We start from the raw sequence: 20,114 nt of genomic DNA on the forward strand, positions 1-20,114 counted from the left end.
AGGGGTAGCCGAAATATTAAAATTCTTTATAAAAGATATTTATAAAAGCAGGCTTTGGTGGAAGAGACGCTACCTCTGGGCTATTTCTGGTCTAATAAAAGGTTGAAAACCTCTTGGTTTATTCTTCTTTCATTCTATTCTTTATTCTATTATAATTTTTGTTTCAGTGCAGTTTTTTTATATTATACGTATCAAATACACTATTTAACTTTCCGAAAAAAGCATAGCCTACATAAATGAACATCACGCACTCGCATCACGGTACTGCTGGACAGTGTGATTTCGCCATTGGGCTCTCGAGGAAAGTCCTTAACCCCAACTACTACAGGGACTGTCTGACTCTACTTTCTCGGGTCTAATTTGCTTTGGCTAAAAGCGTTATTAAAGAAATAAACGTTAACATCGTACTATATTGGGACCGGTTTAGTCAGCGGGGCGAAAACTTCAGTACCCAGACTGCATTGCGCCGATGGGGCGTGTCCCGTGGTGACGGACAGCCGGAGTCCACGCGCAAGCGGCCAGTGGCAGAAACAGGGAGTTTCGGCAGTGCATCGCGCACTGAACGCAGCCCAGCGATGCTGTCAGATCTGCGGGGCAGTTCTTAGGGGCACCCCATAACCGGCGCTTCCACCGCACAGCTGCATATTTGCTATTCTGATCCTTTTGCGATGTCATTCGCTTTCCTTCGGCGTTCAGTATAGCGCTGTCGCATATTCGCTGCATGGGTGCGCTTTAACGCTGTCAGGTCGCATCAGCCCCCCGAGAAGCGCTGCCCGATGCTGAGGAATGGATAGTGCGCCTGGCAAAGGTGGCAAGATGGTAGAAATGGATGAGCACTCGGAAAGGGCACCGGGCGGCGACGCGGCGATGGCCGCGCTGCACCAATGCGAGCTCATCCAGAACATGATCGAGATCTCCATCTCCAGCCTGCGGGGTCTGCGGACCAAGTGCGCGGCGTCCAACGACCTCACCCAGCAGGAGATACGCACGTTGGAGGTAATAAAACTAACGCTTCTGGAGGAAAAAAGAGAAGCACTCGCAGCGTCGTTTGCTGGTTCTCCTGCCTCGGAGCGCATCCTCCTGGGGTATTGGGGGGGGGGGGGGTCGACTTGCGTTTTTGCCCCGTTTTCCGTGCACCGCAGTTGGTTTGTATTGTAATGAGCTGGGATTGTGCACAACCAGCTGTCACCAAAATATGCTATTTATAACCGCACAAAGAAATGGCACAGTTGCGTGTGACTTTGCAGCGGGGAGAATCCTGTCGCTACGGCTGCCGATGCTGATGTTTAGGCTCTGGTATGTAGGCAAAATGATATTTGATTTAGCTCCCCCGCCACCCCTCCCCCGCCTTTCTAAATTGGACACTGTATTAATTGCACCGTGGTGATTCCGATCCTTCATAGACGTACCGGTCGCCCCGCATTTAACCCGGATTAAGCCCGTAAATCCGCATACAGTGAGACGCCGACGTGTCCTGCCCGGGAGGAGGGGGGAAGGAAAACCCCATCGGATTATTATATCCCATCCCCCCCCCCCCACCAAAAAAAAAAAAAAAAAAAAAGAGGAGACACGGCGGGCGGCGAGGCAGTGCGCACCGGGGAATGGGACAAAGCGGCCGCACCTGTAGGAATAACTTAGGGGGGGGAGAAGGGATGGCGTTTGTGCGGTATACGGACACTTTAACCATCTGCGGTAAAGCGACAGTAAGGTTCCCTACGGCCTTGGGTGCGACAGTACAAATGTCGAGAGATAATCCCAGGGGCGGCACTTTAAAATACTGTCAATTGCGCAATGTCAAAAAAGGGTGTAAATATGACGCTGTCGGAGGCTGACTTTTGGAACGTAGCTCGTGGGGTCCGGGACCGATTCCTGCTGTTTACTCCCATTACTCCTGCGGGGTTATGCAGAGATGCCGCTATGACACCTGTAACAGGGGTTTCTGGCAAGTTCCAGGGCCTCTGGTCTTCATGGGACTTTTTGGCACGTGCGGAAGAGAGCGTGCCCGTTGCTGCGGTCCTGGGAAGGGGTGGGGAGGCAATCACGCGGCCACGGTCATGCGGACACTTTCTGATGTTGTCTTGTTTCTTTTTTTATTGGTCAGGCTGTCTGTTCGTCATCCTGTCCTCTGGGGTCCCAGAAAAATAACATGAATTGTAACCAGAATGCCCTGTTGCTGAGCATGGCACCTGGAAGTAGCTGTTCCTGGGAGATGTGGCAGTAGCAGACGAATGACAGCTTAGGATTGTCATTCCGACACACACACCAGATTCCCCTCGTCCCTCTTCCATGGATTGGGGGAGCATGCAGACTGTCCTTAAACCGTCTGGAGGATGGTGCTGATCGTGTGAGCCCATGCTATCATGTTTTATATCTATCACTGGGCATTTCGCATCTTTCAACACAGACTTCATTAGAGCTGCGTGAATGATGGTACGGCTACGGGTGGGATGTCCTGTGAAGCAGTACCTTTTGATATCTTGTGAGGGGGTTTCCAGAGCCAGTGAGCTGAGGAGGGTTGCCCGATGGACCCTTTGGGATTAAAACATTCGGAGAGCATGCAGACATAGAGCGAGTTTGGGTTCTGAACCCACAACCATGGAAATTGGTTGTCACTGTTCCATCTCACCCAGAGCACTGTAAATGCATGGTTAGATGGGTGGTCGTCTTTGATTGCCCCAGGTTGCCGTCAGGTTATGTCATTATCCTGATTGGCTGAATCGTCCGGAAAGGGGAGGGGGCAGTGTGAGCGATAAGGACGCACGTTGCTGAGGGGATCGAGCCACTGTGGACCATACAAATCCAAGGTGCATAGGTCACATGACCGGCAGAGTACGAGCGAAGAGTCTAGGTAGGCAAATGAGGCATCCTGGTGACCGGGAGGAAGTTGGCTCTCCTCAAGCACACATTCAGGAAGAGGACCTCTTTGTTTTTACGAGAGGCGAAGGGGCAGAGGTGAGCACTAAAAGGAGACCCACAATCTGCAGGGTGGACTCTGGCTTGGTATAACGGACGGCCACTCCAGAGTGGAGTACAGCTTGAACCCGCAGCTGACCGTGGCAAAAGGGGCCTCGTTAATGGCTCGTTAAAGCCGCTCGTTACGACCCTCGTTACACCAACGCCGGCATAGATAATGGCACTTGGGCTCTCCAGCTGGAGAGGGCCTGCCACAGGTGGCAGCGTGGGCAGCGCCGCGATCTCACACATCTCATGCTCATCTCAAGTCTCCGCTCCCTTCCTCCATCCAGCGGCTCCTCTACGCACCTTCCCCACCCCCCCACCCCCCCCCCCGCCGGCAGCTGACGTTTCCAAAATGGCCACCGTCACTTATGGCGTAAGTCTCTAGCGCAGTCGGACGTCACATGCGCTCAGGATTTAAATCTGTCAGCCTCACTTAACTTCCGAAACATCTCCGACTCGGAGAATCGTGCCCCCTCCAGACCCAGCCATTCCCGGGTCCTTCTCCTGCCCCCTGCAGGCAGGTTGCGGTGTAACGGCACGCCGAGACCCACTGTGCTCGCTGCGCTGTAGGTAAATTTAGAGGCACTCCCTCCCACGTCTTTCCAGGACTGCTCGGTAAATACAGGCATCATGTGACTGGGGATATAGACGGCGGGGGGGGGGGGGGGGGGGGGCACCTGAGCATCTGTGACAGCAGGCTGGAGGAGCAGTTAGCAAAAGTAATAGAATTGAACTGGTTAGAGTTAAGGATGAGATTATTAGCTGGATGTGTTGATTTTCTGGTCCTGCAGGGGGGGGGGATGTGGTGCTAAATCTGTGTGAGATGCGGGGGCGTGTGCTGGTCGCAGTGGATCCCCAGCATGTCAATCTGGGGGGGGGTGGATACAGTGGCAGAACACTGAGAGAATGAACGAGCACAGAGAAGTGGGGAGAGTGAGGGTGGGGGCCATGGTGGGTGAGGGTGGGGGGGGGAAGGCTGATTCCACATTCTGCCAGTTCTGCTTTTGAAAAATCTTAGTTTCTATTTTAGTGTGAAATCCTTCGCTGCGGTTTCTGGGAGCCTCAGGTGGGCTTAGAATAAGGTAAGGGAGGGGCCAGTCACTCCTCCTCCACCCTCTCTGTGTACCTCTTAGTCGTGTGTGTGTGTGCACATTGTGGGGACCAAGAATGCAATGAAAAAAATTAGCCAAAAATCTAGTATTTGGTTTGGTTACTTATGGTTAAGGTTAGGGTTAGGTAGGGGTTAGGGTTGTCATAGGATTAGGGTTATGCCCATGGAAATGAATGGAAAGTCCCCACAATGATAGGAATATATGAACTGTGTGTGTGTGTGTGTGTGTGTGACTGTGCGTGTCAAGGTCAGGGCTTTCAGCACAAAGGAGGTGCCGTGGGGAGGCTCGACGCACCATAAGGCCCAAGGATTAGAGCTTCTTTGTCAGGGAGGGGGAGACGGCTGGGGTCACGTTACCCACGGCAACGCTCTGGAAACTGTGACACCCCACTGTGTACCGTACAGCCTGTGGCTGTGTGCTTCTAACAAGGCCTGCTGTGATTGGTGCTGCTCGAGCCCTTCGTGTCCTGATTGGTGGAGCAGCGAGGAATTTATACTTCATGAAGAAACTCATTAAGCAAGAGAGTGTAAGACTAGTGTCAGTGTATGTTACGTGCTCTCTGCAGAGCCTGCTACGGACACTGCGGATCCTTCTGGAGCAAATCCCGGGGCGCTGATCTGACCGCTAAGAGCATTAATGTCCAGGTGAGAGCTGGCCTGGGAGCGGCCACACACTGATCAGGGGGGCCAAGAGCAGCCCAGCTGTGTTATTCTTTCTTTGCACGATTCCCTGCAGGCCGCTCCAGGTGCAGGAGTGCAGGGTTTGTCGCCAGGAGGTTGTGGGGTCTGGACTCCCAGGGTGGTCCTTAGTGTTCAGTGAGCTGAGAGTGTCGCTATACTGGGTACTGGGTGGGCAGACCAGTCTCGACCTGTTGCTCGTAAATATTCATGCGCTGATTGACGAGCTCCAACGTGTCGCTCCTGTGCAGGAGATAATGTGCAGGTGGGGTGATGTGGCAGAAAAAGCCCCCCCCCATCACCATGGACCTCACACCCAAACCCCCGCGAGTGTGACCGCAGTGTCACTCTCACGCTTAACGCGGTACTATACCAGTTCACAGGGTGCCCGGCGCGTACCCTCTGCGTGTAGCCGTGTGACGCTGGTGATCCATGGCGCAGAAAGGTGGGCACGCAGGTCCGCAGCCGGCGTAGCGGCCTCGCAGCACCCCCCCCCCCCCCCCAGAACCGGTTGTCATGGCAACGCTGTGCCTCGGCGTCTCCCCCGCCTCCCCGTTCGGCTGGCTGGGGGCCCGGTTAGTGCCGCAGAATTGAAACAGGGGGAGGGAGGAAGTGGGTGTTGTTAACACGCCGATGTCCTGGGAGCAGAGGAGATAATGTAGGCAGCTGTAGGTCCGTCCTCCTGCACCCCCCCCCGCCTGCCTGCCTCTCTGCCCCTCCACCCCAAGCTGGCACACCTGAGTTGTGATCTGTCATCAAACTCAACCAGCAAGCAGAACCGCGGCATTTTTAGCACCCGAATAAAAATCAGTCATAAAGTCAAAACACAGAGCTGTCTGCCTGTTCTTCAGAGTCCGCCGGAGTCATAGAGTCCTGCTGCGGGGGGGGGGCGCAGCTCCACTAGAATCTTTAACTGATATCACAATAACAACAGAGCTTCTGCTTGACCATCGGTGGCACGGTTTCCACAAGATGTGTGTCTACAATGAGATTCTAAGTAAAGCTTCTGCAGGAGTTTCTGAGGGAAACGACTTTAAGAGTCGTCAATCTGATCTTTTTCCCAGACGAACCTGCACGCAGCCCGAGGCAGCATCTTCAGGATGTTCTGCTGCTGCCCTTCTCTTCTGTCGTAACCCATTTTTGTCCTGTGCTCTGTACACTAGCTGCTCTGTTTCCGTTGTCTATATACATACAGCTGAAGTATTCCTCATAACCTGTCTCGAGCGGCCAAACCAATTAAGCTGGCAAAGTATTTGTCTAGCTTTTTAATAGTGAAGTTAGGAAGTCAGTCTGGTTTATTATCAAAAACATTCTTCTTTGCTACATTTGGCGAGTTCACTACTGCTGGTAGTGACTTGTTGGTATCCTAATGCTCTTTGACTGTGGCTTCAGTGAACTTCAAGAACATTCCGGACGTTTCTGATACTAAGTTAGTTTAGATCCTCCTCACTTCTGTAGGGTTCCACAAGGCCTGGTTCTTGGAGCCGTTACAGTTTAATTTTGGCCTTTCGAGACGTTAACTGTGAATTAATCACACATGAAATGCCATTTTTTTGGCTGGCTAAAGCCAGGACTGGCAGTGCGGGAGGTTTTGTAAACAGCCTTGATTTCGCAACAAGAATTCGGCTGGTTCTTGTGTTGCACAAGGGCCACTTATTTTATTAATGTGGGTGTATGTACGCCTCTTTTGGTGCACGAGGGCCTTTGTGCACGTCGGGACGGGGCGGGGTGTGCATATATATGATCTGTCCCCATGGTCAACACAGTGGATCCAGCAAACATGTGGAGACACCATCTAATCTTGTTTGGCTTCACATTGACCAGAATTCTCCACTCATTGTTTCAAGTCTTGTGTTCCATCAGAGGGTGACAGAGGTATCTGAGGGTTCAGTGGATCTTCCAGCCTGAGGCATTGGGGTCTTGGGGCTTCCAGCTGAAGTCACTGATCACTGGGGCTGTGGACTTCCAGCCAGAGTCACTGATCACTGGGGCTGTGGGTTCCAGCTGAAGTTACTTATCACTGGGGCCGTAGGCTTCCAGCCGGGGTCACTGATCACTGGGGCTGTGGGTTCCAGCTGAAGTCACTGATCACTGGGGCCGTGGGCTTCCAGCCAGAATCACTGGGGCTGTGGGCTTCCAGCCGGGGTCACTGATCACTGGGGCCATGGGCTTGCAGCCAGGGTCACTGATCACTGGGGCTGTGGATTCCAGCTGAAGTCACTGATCACTGGGGCCGTGGGCTTGCAGCCAGGGTCACTGATCACTGGGGCCGTGGGCTTGCAGCCAGGGTCACTGATCACTGGGGCCGTGGGCTTGCAGCCAGGGTCACTGATCACTGGGTATGTGGGTTCCAGCTGAAGTTACTTATCACTGGGGCCATGGGCTTCCAGCCAGAATGACTGGGGCCGTGGGCTTCCAGCTGGGGTCACTAATCACTGGGGCCGTGGGTTCCAGCCGAAGTCACTGATCACTGGGTCTCTGGGCTTCCAATTGGGGTCTCTGGTCACTGGGGTCGTGGGTTCCAGCCGAAATCACTGATCACTGGGTCTGTCGGTTTCCCGCAGAAGTCACTGATCACTGGAGCCATGGGCTTCCAGCCCGAGTCAATGATCACTGGGGCTGCGGGCTTCTAGCCGGAGTCACTGAACACTGGGTCAGTGGGCTTCTAGCCGGAGTCACTGAACACTGGGTCAGTGGGTTTCCTGCCAGAGTCACTGATCACTGGGTCTGTGGGCTTCCAGCTGGAATCACTAATCACTGGGTCAGTGGGTTTCCTGCCAGAGTCACTGATCACTGGGGCTTCCAGCGTCTACAGCTCGTTAAGAAAATTGCCACCCATGTACTGTCCCGTTAAAGATGATAAATAAGAGACAATTTTTGCAGCTCTACCTGAGTCAGAACCCCAGTTCTGCGACACTGATGTTCCCAATAAATACCTCAACTAGGTCAAACTTTAATGCCTTGTTTGCCCTCGCCGCCTCCCTCCTTCTGATTTCACAGGTGTCACGAAGCAGAGGGTGCCGGACTCTCCCCTGACCCTCTGTCAGATGTCACATGGCGCTGGCTGGGGACAAGCTGTGTCCAGGTGGGCGGGGGGACCCGCAGACCCACTAAATAATCGCAGCAGAGCCAGCATGAGCGAGTCTGGTCTCAGTGAGAATTCTGCTTGTGGGCAGAAGCCAGGGGCTCAAGGGGGGCCGGGGGGGGGCCGTCTGCTGGCCTGGCCGTGAACCCTGTGACATCACAGTGCTACGCCGGCAGCGGGCCCAGCTCTGCGATGGCACCCGGTCGCCATGGCAGCGGCACAGACGCCCCCTTGCTGTTCTGCTCCATATTAATAGTGGATATTTTTATCTGTTTGATGGCCATAGGGATATGAGGAGGTCTGCGGCTGCGGACTGAGGGTGCGTTTCTGTTTATGTCGAGGGGCCAGTTCCTGAGAAGCTGTGACGCAGATAAACTCAGGCCGCCGTCTCCAGCTTTACACCCCATGTGTGTGGTCGTCTTGGAGTCAGTGTCAGCTTAGTGATGAGGAGGCTTTCCATGCCTGCTGACAGGCTGTGCCCTACTTTTATTTTGTTTAATTTTTTTCATTTATTTGTGTGGCGTGCACTTTTCATTCGCTCCCTAATTTGTCCAGCTCCATGTCTGATAGGGTGTGATTTCCCCCTGTATTGTTTATTAATAATTATTAATAAAATCATTAATCATTAATAAAAAGAGGTGATAGGCCCAGGAGGTGCATGTCTGATCTGGGCTGTATTTCCCGAGGCACAGATAAGGGGTCATGTCGGATATCAGAGCCCAGAGCCCTGGAATGAGAGAGCAGCACTGAATTGTCCTGTTTTCTGTCGCCCCCTGCAGGTGAAGCTGGTGAAGTACATTTGCAAGCAGCTGCAGTGTAAACGTAAGGTTCCCCAAGAGGAGCGACCACAGGCCCTGGATGGGTACCCCCATCTTGCTGACTGGCTACGTATCATAAACCTACGACCAGAACTCATTGAGGTCCGTAACTGTGTTTGGCTGTATATCCCTTCAGATGAAAGCACGTGTGTCCACTTTTTTGCTGATTCAGATTTACTATAGACGGAATACACCTGTTCTCCTTTGTTCACTAATAGTGTCTGACATCTAATGGCCAGTGAAAAGATATCTTGTGATCTTACATCTTAAGTCATCAAAATAATATTTTGTATAGTATGTTCTTAGTCAGTCAGAGTTCTCAGCGACAGATGTGCTTTTATTTTGAAGGTTTGCTTTTCTTCCAGTCAGTGTTTTGGGCGGGCTGTGTTTGTCTTGGCGGCAATTGGATGTTGTTTTTTCCCTGTCTAGAATAATAAAGAGATTCCTTTCCTTCACGGATGAAGAAAACGTCTATTCTGTCTTTTCTCCTCTCGCCGCTTTATATTAGTCGTTGACGTTTTGTATTCATGATGGTCGTCTGCATAGATTTGCATAGATCTCACTAACGTTAACTTAACGTTGATAGCTAGATAGCTAGCCAACTGACATCATCGTTGATTGTGAATATAAAGCCAGATTCGTTTGTATCTTACTCGCACTGACATATTTGCCTTGCTGACAACGGTCCATTTAAAGTCCATTTGAAACATTAAACCGTTCACTGATGGCTGTGTAAGGACAGGCTTCTATTTGGGGTGTTTACAGTGTCTCATTACGTTGTTTCAGGGTTTTTTTTTTTGAAGTTATTTTTGCCAAAATGTGTTCTTTCACAATCCTGAAATGACGAGTCTTCGTAGATGCGTGTTTTGCATCGGACAGTGTCAACATGTATGCGTCAGTTGGGTGTGTCTATGTATGTCAGTTCCCATGTCTGTCTGTAGATTCTATGTGTGTGTGTAGATCTGTCTATTTATAGATTGTGTGTGATTGTAACTCCTCACTTTACCTGTATTGCACTTACACGGTGACATCCTGTAGGTCACTTTGGTCTGTGTGTGCGTGCGTGCGTGTCGTCAGTAGTAATGGCATGAACAACTTTATATGAACATTTTATTTGTGGTATTTTTTGACCCCTCTAGATGGTGCTTTGGGGCATGCTGTGAGCCCTTTATTGAAAAGACAAGTCAAGAGCACCATCTAGTGGGGTAAAAAAATACTGCGAGTGGTTCATGAGACGCTGTTTTGGTCATCACTGGTCATTGCTCTGCTCAATGTGCACCACCTACAGGCCTTGCCAGCACACCTTTCCCTGGACACTCTGCTCCACATGCCCAGCCCACAGGTTCTCCAGCTGCTCCAGGGTCTGGGCTCCAGCTCAGAAGACTGCTCCAAGCTCACTGCTGCCCTCTCCTGTCTGCGAAGTGCCACTGAATCAGGTAGGTCTTTGTGTACTTTGACACTTTCCCAAGGCACTTGAGGCTAATTCATCTAATAATGAATGTCCTAAGGGTGCAAAGGCAGCCTCCATCCTAAAAAAGGAACCTGTGATTACTAAGTGTAAGTAATTCAGAATGTAATTACAGTATGGTGTAATCCCTCGTATGTCCTACAGAAGGAGAACTGAAGGATGATGTAGCCTCTTGGATGTTGGACCCAAAGAGACGGGACAGTGGCCCATCCGCTTCACCCATGGACCAGCTGACCTTCCCAGGGGGGTCCCTGCGGCCCCACAGCCCATCCCCCTTAGCTCGTTCACCGGGTCTCACCCATACCCTCTTGGGTCCCACCTCTGGTCTTGATGGCCCCCCCTCTGAACATATTACTGCTTGCCCCGCCCTGCCCTGTCACGCCGCTACCCCCCCTGCCACCCCCCCCTCCAGGAGGCGACCCCGCCTGAAGCCCCCCTGCACACCCCCACCCCCCTCTCGGAAAGTAGCCCAGCCCCCCCCTAACGTGGCCCTGACCCGCAGTCGGAGCCATGAGTCCCAGCTGGGCCACCGCATCGAGGAGCCCCCCAGTGTCGATACAGCTGGCCGGTGAGTATCTGCTCAGAATACTCAATGGTTCTGTATGGCTACTCAAAGTACTGTACTGTATGACTACTCATACAGTACAGTACTGTACAAGTGTTATATGATGTATTCAATACTCATGAGTGATTCTAGGATTTTTTAAGAGGGACATAAGATCATAATTCATGTAGATGAGCCAACTTTATCATTAGCCAGCGATATTTTTTTAATCGGTGAGTGATGGGGGAGCACTCTGGGGGCCAGTCGGCTATCAGCGGCGACCAGTGCCCCTGGCACCCTGCCCCTGTATATACACCTATGAGTATTAGATGAGTATTGTGTTGGTGCTGCCTGACTATTACTTCTATGAGTACTCTGAATATTGCAGGACTATTATGTACTACTGTATTGATACTCAGAGTACCATATGAGTATTACGCAGAGATCTCCACCTACTTTCCTTTGCTTCAGGTCTGCCAAGAAGAAGAAGCTGCTGCTGAACATGCACGTGAACGGTGGCGTCCCTGTGGGAGGCTGCTGGGAGGATTCCCCCTCCCGTTCCCCGCTGCTCTCAGGACGCGCCCCCCACGTTCCCCCGGAGGAGCATGGCACCCATAAGAGTAAGTTGCGCCCCTCAGCGCCTCCTGCAGTTTACCCTTTAGCCACTTTGCTGACACGCTCCATCACTGTCCCCAGACAATGCGGTGGTCCGGCGGAGTTCTCCACAGGCTGTAAGGAGGGACATCGGCCTGGCTGTCACTCACAGGTGGGGCCATTTGGAAGCACATGTATACTACCAGCAGGGGGCAGCATGGTTCAGGGTATGAAGCCGTTTGCCCGCCTGTGCCGTCACACCATCACCTTCCCTTTGAAGGTTCTCCACAAGGTCCTGGCTCTCACAGACCTGTCAGGTGTGTCAGAAGAGCATGATGTTCGGGGTGAAATGCAAACACTGCAGGTGAGTGGGTGGAGCTCACTGCAATGTGGTGGATCACTGTTGAAACTGTGGCTGTCTGTTCTCCTGCAGCTGGATTTTAATTGGTGCCTTTATTCCCTCCTCGCAGGTTAAAGTGCCATAACAAATGTACGAAGGAGGCTCCTTCCTGCAGAATCTCCTTCCTGCCACGTAAGCAGAGCGGCTCGTAGTCACGGCCTTGGGGTATCGCTCTCTGAAGGCCCATGTGACCTCTGCCTTATTTCCTTCCCTGGATTCCAGTGGCGAAGATCCGGAGAACAGAGTCTGTCCCGTCGGACATCAACAACCCAGTGGACCGGCCCACGGAAGCACCGCAGTTCGGCACGCTGCCCAAAGCCAAGGTGGCTGAGATTGTCTTGCGGCAGGGAGACGCCCCCTGGTCCTATGGGTGTGACTAACGGACCCTGTGTCCCATCCACCCTCAGGAACACCCCCCAGTGCTGAACCCGGTGGACTCCAGTAGCAACCCCTCCTCCACTACCTCCTCAACACCATCCTCGCCCGCACCCTTCCAGCAAGGAAACCCCCCCAGTGCCACCCCACCACCACTGAACCCCTCCCCCAAGGGGCTCCGTGAGAGCCGCTTCAATTTCCCTGGTGAGTCTGAACACTGGAGTTCGTGTTGGGAGCCTGAATACTGAGAGTGAATGTGAACACGGGAGTTTGTGCTGGGAGCCTGAACATGGGGGTTTGTCCTGGGAGACTGAACACTGACAGCGAATGTGAACACGGGAGTTTGTGCTGGGAGCCTGAACACGGGGGTTTGTCTTGGGAGACTGAACACTGACAGCGAATGTGAACACGGGAGTTTGTGCTGGGAGCCTGAACACTGATAGTGAATGTGAACACGGGAGTTTGTGCTGGGAGCCTGAACACTGATGGTGAATGTGAACACGGGAGTTTGTCCTGGGAGACTGAACACTGATAGTGAATGTGAACACGGGAGTTTGTGCTGGGAGCCTGAACACTGATAGTGAATGTGAACACAGGAGTTTGTCTTGGGAGACTGAACACTGATAGTGAATGTGAACACGGGAGTTTGTCCTGGGAGCCTGAACGCTGACAGTGAATGTGAACACAGGAGTTTGTCCTGGGAGACTGAACACTGACAGTGAATGTGAACACGGGAGTTTGTGTTGGTAGCCTGAACACTGACAGTGAGTCTGAACATGTGAGTGTTTGCTGGGAGCCAGAATACTGACAGTGAACCTGAACACGGTGTGTGTTTTGAGTGACTGTATGCTAACAATCTAATTGGTCTCTCTTTCTTTAATTTTGAACTTGTTTTTACATTAGCTGCTTGCTACTTCCAGCACAGACAGCAGTTCATATTCCCGGGTGAGTTAATTACCTGAACCCTAACCCTAACGTTCCCTGCTTGCATGGGCCCTGTGTGTTTATCTGTTCAAGTCCTGGTACAAGATGTTTACCAGTGCTGTACCACCATATTCTATATATACACCATGAACCAGGAAACTGAGCTGCATCCTGGCCCTAAAGGCAGACATTTTGGTTCTATTTCTTGATGACTACATTTTATTCTGCCACACTAGACCTGCCCGGTGTTCTCCGTTCCGAAGGAGGCCAGCCCAGTCCAGAGTAAGCCCCCACCATCAATCACAGCGTTGTATTAACCGTGGGAAAACAGGTGCCTCTGTCTTACTCACCTCCCTTGACTGTCTCTCCTAAAGGGGGGAGCCATCGTCAGAAGACCCGAAATTGCCTCTAGCCGAGGAAGAGGGCGATGAGGTAGGTTTTGGATGGTGCAAGGACATCTAGTGGTCTGGAGTCAGGAGGGAAAGGCACTGCTGTTGTACCTTAGAGCGGTCCTGCAGCTGTAAGTTTCAATGTGTGTGTGCCTGTGTTTGTGCAGGAAGAGGGTGAAGATGATGTGGCTGAGGAAGAGGATGGCGAGGATGAAGGGGAAGAGGATGAGGGGGCCCCGCTGGAATTCTATGGCTCGGTGGAGGTGGTGGAAGAAGAGGCTGGGAGGGCGGGCGGCTTGGATGGGGAGGGCCACACGGGCGGCACCGATGGGCTGGACGAGCTTCCGGTTTCGCGGGGTGGGGCCACGACAGGGGGGTCTTGGAGGGGCCCTATCTCGCGCAAGGCCAGCCAGACCAGCGCATACCTTCAGGAGTGGGACATCCCCTTTGAGCAGGTGGACCTGGGCGAGCTGATTGGTAAGGGCCGTTGGGGGCGTGTCCACCGGGGCCGCTGGCATGGCGAGGTGGCCGTGAGGCTCCTGGAAATTGACGGCAACAACCAAGACCACCTGAAGCTCTTTAAGAAGGAGGTGATGAACTACCGGCAGACGCGACACGAGAACGTGGTGCTCTTTATGGGCGCGTGTATGGCCCCGCCCCACCTGGCTATCATCACCAGGTGAGTCCAGTCCCGCCCCCTGGAGCACGTCATAAGGAAAGGATCACACTTATTAAAGCACTGACTTCCTGTACCCCAGCTTCTGCAAAGGCCGGACGCTCTACTCCGTTGTGAGAGACACCAAGAACCCACTGGACATTAACAAGACCAGGCAAATCGCTCAGGAAATCGTCAAGGTAATGGCAGGAGCCAAGAGCACCCACTGTCTCATAGCAAAGTGTCGTAAGACAGTTAACAGCGTCCCCCCACCCCTCCCCCCCCACAGGGAATGGGCTACCTTCACGCAAAGGGCATCGTCCACAAGGACCTCAAGTCTAAGAACGTGTTCCATGACACCAACAAGGTGGTCATCACAGATTTCGGGCTCTTCGGCATCTCGGGGGTGGTTCAGGAGGGGGGGTAAGGACCACAGTATGCCGAACCACCCGCCCCTGAGAAACACGGGTCATATGAAACACTTGCAAAGGGAGGGCAGATGCACAGACAACAGAAGAAAGGGGGCAAAAGAGGGGCTGTAATTCTTGCAGAGGGGGCAAACCTATCTTTGACCAATGATGTATTTCATATCGGTGAGTGACAGGGGAGGGGATACACATGGACCAATCAGCTTTAGCTGCCCCTGTGGCTCCACTCCTGTATACCCCCCTCCCAGTGCATGTCTGAGTGGTTATGTGCACGGATGGTGATGCGTTACAGTCATCTGTCTCTCCGTGCCCCCCCGTGTAGGCGGCAGAATGAGCTCCGGCTTCCCCGCGGATGGATCTGCTACCTGGCCCCTGAGATCGTGCGGAGGATGCGTCCTGGGGTCTCGGAGGACCGCCTCCCCTTCTCCAGTGCTGCTGATGTCTACGCATTTGGGTAGGTGTGGCCACTTCTGGAACACGCCTACAGAGCATCCAATTGTCTCTGTCGCTCTTGTAGCAAGTACTGGTTTTTTTGAAGGCCAAAAATGGGTTGTTGGGTGTACGTGGGCTCTATTTCAGCTAGCAATGTATGCTGGGAACTGTAGTCCATCTGATTAATATGTTTCTCCTTAGCACCATCTGGTATGAGATGCAGGTGCGTGATTGGCCCATGACCACCCAGTCGGTGGAAGCAACAATCTGGCAGGTGGGCAGTGGAGAAGGGATCCGGAAAGTGCTGTCAGAACTCAACCTGGGAAAAGAGGTCACGGTGAGTGGGAGGGGGGTTTATCGGATGTCAGAAGAGGTGTCTGAAGCTGTTTATGTGGGTGTCAAACAGACCCTGGAACCAAAAGTCTCACCCAGGAAACAGGGTACATTGATAGTTTCACCCAGGAATCAGGGTACATGGATAATCTCACTCAGGAATCAGGATACAGCGATAATCTCACCCAGGTACATCGGAAGTCTTACCCAGGAATCAGAGTACATTGGTAGTATCACCCAGGAATCAGGGTACATCGGAAGTCTCACCCAGGAATCAGGGTACATCGGTAGTATCACCCAGGAATCAGGGTACATCGGAAGTCTCACCCAGGAATCAGGGTACATCGGAAGTCTCACCCAGGAATCAGGGTACATCGGTAGTATCACCCAGGAATCAGGGTACATCGGAAGTCTCACCCAGGAATCAGGGTACATCGGAAGTATCACCCAGGAATCAGGGTACATCGGAAGTATCACCCAGGGATCAGGGTACATCAGTAATAGCCACACAAAATTTGAACCTCCTGCCATCCAGTTACAGGGCCAGCTCTTTAACCATTGGGTGGGCTGGCAGTCCTACTGGATGTGAAGTGAGACCCTCATGTCTCCCCAGGAGATCCTGTCGGCCTGCTGGTCCTACGAGCTGAGGGAGAGGCCCAGCTTTCTGCAGCTGGCCGACATGCTGGAGCGGCTTCCCAAGCTCAGCCGCCGCCTCTCGCACCCAGGACACTTCTGGAAGTCCGCCGAGTGCGTATCCAAGGCTGAGTGTCTCTGGAATTGGAGTGGGAGGGGGATGCCGAATAATCAGTTAATTGCCGACCTTGTCAGATTCCCAGACTGTGGGAGCTATCATAGACACGGGGGTAATGCTAGCAGGAAATGATGTAATATAGTGACAGGAAGCGTCTCTTGTCTGCGTAGCTGCAGGAGTGCAGCAAATTCATCCCCGCATTCACTGACCAGACTGTGCCATCACATGCAGGAATGCTGACTCTGTCGCCCCCTTGTGTTTCGATTAAGTAAAACAACCTACTCCAGAGCTACAGTAGAGGCAGCACATTCAGGCCACATATCTGGACATCTGGGACTCTGTGGGAGTAGGGCATGTGTTTGTCTGGAGCCTGTGCGCCCCCTGCAGGCTGCCTTCATCATTTCGTACTCTTTGCTGCCTTTAGCTTCATACCAGCATTGTTTCTCTCTCTGCTAGCCTGCTTTTTCTAACAGTCCCTCTCTTCCCTTCTCTCTGTCTCTTTCACTTTCACTTTCGATTTCTCTCGCAGGTTGTAGCTGCCAAACCAACTCTACCCGCCCACCCCCAGCCCTAAGCCTGTTCTGCATGCTTCTGATATCCATACCGCACACACACAAATGCTCATACACCGAGACAGACACACAGCCGACCCCCCCCCCCACCACGGATGACCCATTACCCCAACCCCCCCCTCCCCCCAGCCCGTCCGCTTCATCCACTCGTCCGTCTGTGCGATTCGCTGAGCGGGCCGGTGCCAGGCTGCAGGAGGACCCAGCGAACGCTGCTCTTGGGACTGGCAGATGCTTTTATATGTTTTATATGTCAGAGATCTTCTGTTTTACATGTTTTACTGTGTTTACCTTCTGCCCTGCACTGCTGTGAAACAGCTTTTATAATTAAAATGTTTGTTTGTACCTCCTGTGTTTTGATTGGCGTTGCTAAGCACGGTCCTCTCTTCGACTAATGCCCTGGTGCATAGCATAATCCCCACAGTTGGGAGGGGGTGGTGTGGGGGTTGGGGGGGGTTATCAGCCAGATTTAGTCAAGTTTTGTGGCTCTTTACTGTTATATCAACCATATGCACAGCACACAGTGGCATGAAATGATGTTCCCCTGGACCACAGTGCTATATACAGTCATGTGACAAAATCAGGACACCCCATTAAATATTTAGTTCTTTATTAAGAAATATTAAAATGTCAATATTAAATGTTCTTTCAAATTATGTCTGTAGATAAAAGTGATGTAATTGCATCCTCAATGGAAATGCAAGAAACAAATTCACTTATTTACGGTAAGAAAGTAACTAAGATGCTAATTTCCACTGAGGAAAAGTGAGGACCCCCCTCACATTCACTATTTAAAATGCCTAGAGTTAGATTCAGGTGGCACCAAATCAGGTGAAAATGGTTAGAACATCGTTACAGAGCTTTTTGGTGAAGCCTGTCTTATTTAAACCAGAGACATTTAGTCTGGTTTGTCCTTGATTGTGGAAATGAGTGACATCACCATGTGAGATCCTAAGAGCTCTCTGAGGCCTTCAGGAAGGAGCTTGTAGATGCATATGAGTCTGGGAAGGATATAAAAAGATCTCGAGAGAGTTTGGAATCAGCCATTCCACTGTCCGGGAAATAATTTACACAATAATTCACATTTAAAACAACTGCCAGCATGACCAGGGCAGGCTGTCCTAGCAAGTTCAGCCAAGAGCAGACGGCAAGATGCTGAGAGACATCTCCAAAAATCCTAAAAGGTCATCATGAGTCATACAGGAAGCTCCTGCCACAGCTGATGTCAAGGTACATGCATCTAGCATCAGAAAGAGACGCACAAGTTTGATTTACATGGGAGCTGTGCAAGGAGGAAACCCTACTGTCAAAAACACATCTGAGCAGCACTGAAGTTTGCCAGAGACCATCAAGGCACAGACTGGGACTTAATGAACAATGTGCTTTGGGCAGATGAATCTGAAATTGAATTAGTTGGGCGCAGTAACAGAAGACATGTTTGGCATAAACCAAAGGCAGCTTTTGAGCAAAAGAACCTCATAGCAGCTGTGAAGGATGAAGGTGGAAATGTGTAATTTATGGGGTGTCCTAATTTTTTCACATGGCTGTATATGGATACAATGCAAAGATGGACAGGACGAGTGCGGAAAAACGCATCAACTACACCAACACACAATTAAAATGTAAACGATAATTAGAATTTAGGCAACAATGGGAGCAGGCGAGCACATCAGTGGTATGCAAGAGTAAATAATAAATATCAGTGAAAACAGTTGATATAGTGACATTCTACCATTCCATTTTTCCCAAAGGTGGGGCCCCTGATTTTTGTCAGGGCCCTAAGCCAGTGTCCCTGAGATCGGGGTGGGGCTGGGTAGTTCGGTAATTGGCCTTGGATAGCCTTTTCATTAATCTGACCCTGGGGAGGGCAGGTTTGCGTTTGTCTGCATCGGGGGGGACAGAAAACAGCCCCCCGCCCTCCGCTGTAACATGGAGTCCCTTAAATAAGCTGAATATGAGCGGTTTGAGTCCGGGAGACAGCTGGATGAGGGGCACTGCAGAGTCCAGCGGAGATGCTGCGTGACGTCGCCGTGTGACACCCCCACTGTAATTGTGCTTTTATGCTGCACAGTGCATGTGGACGGCCATGGGCCACAAGCCCCCGTTTCTGTTTCCGAGGTCACATCCTGATCTCATCTGGTATCCCGGGATTCTCCTGGGAATGCTGGGAATTCTGGGAATGCTGGGAATTCTGGGAATGCTTGCTGTATCAGTGCGCTGACCTGCTCTGACTCGGGCATCCCTCTGTCCTTCTGGGGCATTCCCAGATGTTCTCAAACCAAACCCTGCAGAGTCCTGCAGTTTCTTTGGGACCGTCTGCCAGTGAGATGTGCTACCCCCCCCCCCCCCCCCCCCTCCAGACTGACTCTTCTCATTCTGAGAAAGCAGAACCTCTATTTTGCAGTTTCTATGGATTTCCAGATTCTCCAGCAACCCTGGAGAGAAACCTAATCTCGGTTTTTTGTACTTCAGACGGAGATGAAGCCACGTCTCTCCAGCCAATACCTTTCTATCTCCAGCACTGGCCCCTTCCCTGCCAGAAGTCAAGTCACTTTATTGTTGTTAACAATTACGCTAACTAAACTCTTCTTTCTGGGTCTCCCGCGATCTCTCTTTCCCGTCTTCCGCCACCTCCACCGAGCTGTCTCTTTGTGGACAAAAGGCAGCAAAGCATTATTTGATTTCGTTATTAAATAATGTTTTTTTTGTGGCACAGAAGGCATTTTGTGCCCGAAAATGAGCGCTTGACTCTTGACGCCCGATACAAGAATTTCATTGTATGACATTCTAATGTGAAAATAAAACGTGATTAGCTGAATTCTGTTCATTATATGATCTCTGCATGTATCTGAAGTCCTTGGAGGCGCATAGGAATTCATAGCAAATTATCTTGCACACACGAGTTTCTTTGTCCCCACAAGATAATTAACTTGCACAAGATTAAAGAAATTAGATAGCGACAAACGAAAAATGTCTCGATTTTCGCACCCATTAATATCAGGCTCGTAACGTTGGATAGGTATAACGCACATAGTCTACAAGAATCGCAAATCGTTGAATTCGAGAGATCTCGATCCGGTCGTATAAATCGTAGTGTCATGACCTGCTCGTCGGATCCTCATGTGTGCCACGGCCCCTGCTTACCCACGTGTGCTTCGCTGATTGTATCCAGCCCCGTCTGATTATGTTGCTCAGTCCTGTCCTATTTAAGTCCTGGTCTTGGTTGTCTCCCCTGTCTGTCATTGATGTTACTGGTCTTAGTGGATGTCCGTGTTCCCGATTAAACCCTCGTTTGCCCCATTTTCTGCCTGCCTGTTTTTGATCGCTCGCGCTGCCTGAGCGATCTTCCGTCCTGCGCTACTTGTGACACGTAGCGTTGTGCGCCAAAATATTCCAGAGTAATCCTGTGCGCAATGGGGCATATTTTATAAACATTTTCCACAAAAAACGCACCCTTAACAATCCATGAAACATCGATGTTATTAGACGGAAAACGAAGCGCAAATTATCTGGAGGAAAAATTTGTAGTGCCTGCAAATTTTTATATTAGATGAATCTAAATATTGTGAAATGTCAATAAGAGCAAGCAAGGGCGTTGCTAG

General features: G+C 51.4%; 1 protein-coding gene across 2 annotated transcripts; it reads left to right on the forward strand.

Annotated features, from left to right (window-relative positions):
* The first annotated feature begins 534 nt into the window (after nucleotides 1–534).
* Nucleotides 535–16,609, forward strand: LOC125721908 (kinase suppressor of Ras 1-like). Of its 2 annotated transcripts, XM_048998124.1 has the most exons (20): nucleotides 535–996; nucleotides 8,612–8,752; nucleotides 9,939–10,086; nucleotides 10,263–10,686; nucleotides 11,134–11,282; nucleotides 11,359–11,428; nucleotides 11,537–11,620; nucleotides 11,727–11,788; nucleotides 11,879–11,979; nucleotides 12,064–12,235; nucleotides 12,935–12,976; nucleotides 13,192–13,237; nucleotides 13,330–13,387; nucleotides 13,512–14,023; nucleotides 14,103–14,199; nucleotides 14,289–14,422; nucleotides 14,750–14,881; nucleotides 15,061–15,196; nucleotides 15,806–15,939; nucleotides 16,473–16,609. In XM_048998124.1, the coding sequence occupies exons 1-20, from the start codon at nucleotides 787–789 to the stop codon at nucleotides 16,477–16,479; spliced, it is 2,859 nt and encodes a 952-aa protein (XP_048854081.1). In that variant the 5' UTR covers nucleotides 535–786; the 3' UTR covers nucleotides 16,480–16,609. The 2 variants fall into 2 exon arrangements, with proteins under 2 accessions (XP_048854081.1, XP_048854080.1); XM_048998123.1 differs by having other exon boundaries at nucleotides 15,806–16,568.
* Nucleotides 16,610–20,114: the final 3,505 nt, after the last annotated feature.

Source organism: Brienomyrus brachyistius, unplaced genomic scaffold, assembly GCF_023856365.1.
Source record: "Brienomyrus brachyistius isolate T26 unplaced genomic scaffold, BBRACH_0.4 scaffold35, whole genome shotgun sequence".
In the NCBI taxonomy this organism is placed as follows: domain Eukaryota; kingdom Metazoa; phylum Chordata; class Actinopteri; order Osteoglossiformes; family Mormyridae; genus Brienomyrus; species Brienomyrus brachyistius.

Bases quoted from the DNA above. Each gene is read 5' to 3' on its own strand.
- LOC125721908 (XM_048998123.1), top strand. From the start codon at position 787: ATGGATAGTGCGCCTGGCAAAGGTGGCAAGATGGTAGAAATGGATGAG. The intron at 8,753-9,938 runs GTCCGTAACTGT...CACCACCTACAG, and splicing joins TACGACCAGAACTCATTGAG to GCCTTGCCAGCACACCTTTC. The intron at 11,283-11,358 runs GTAAGTTGCGCC...CACTGTCCCCAG, and splicing joins GGAGCATGGCACCCATAAGA to ACAATGCGGTGGTCCGGCGG.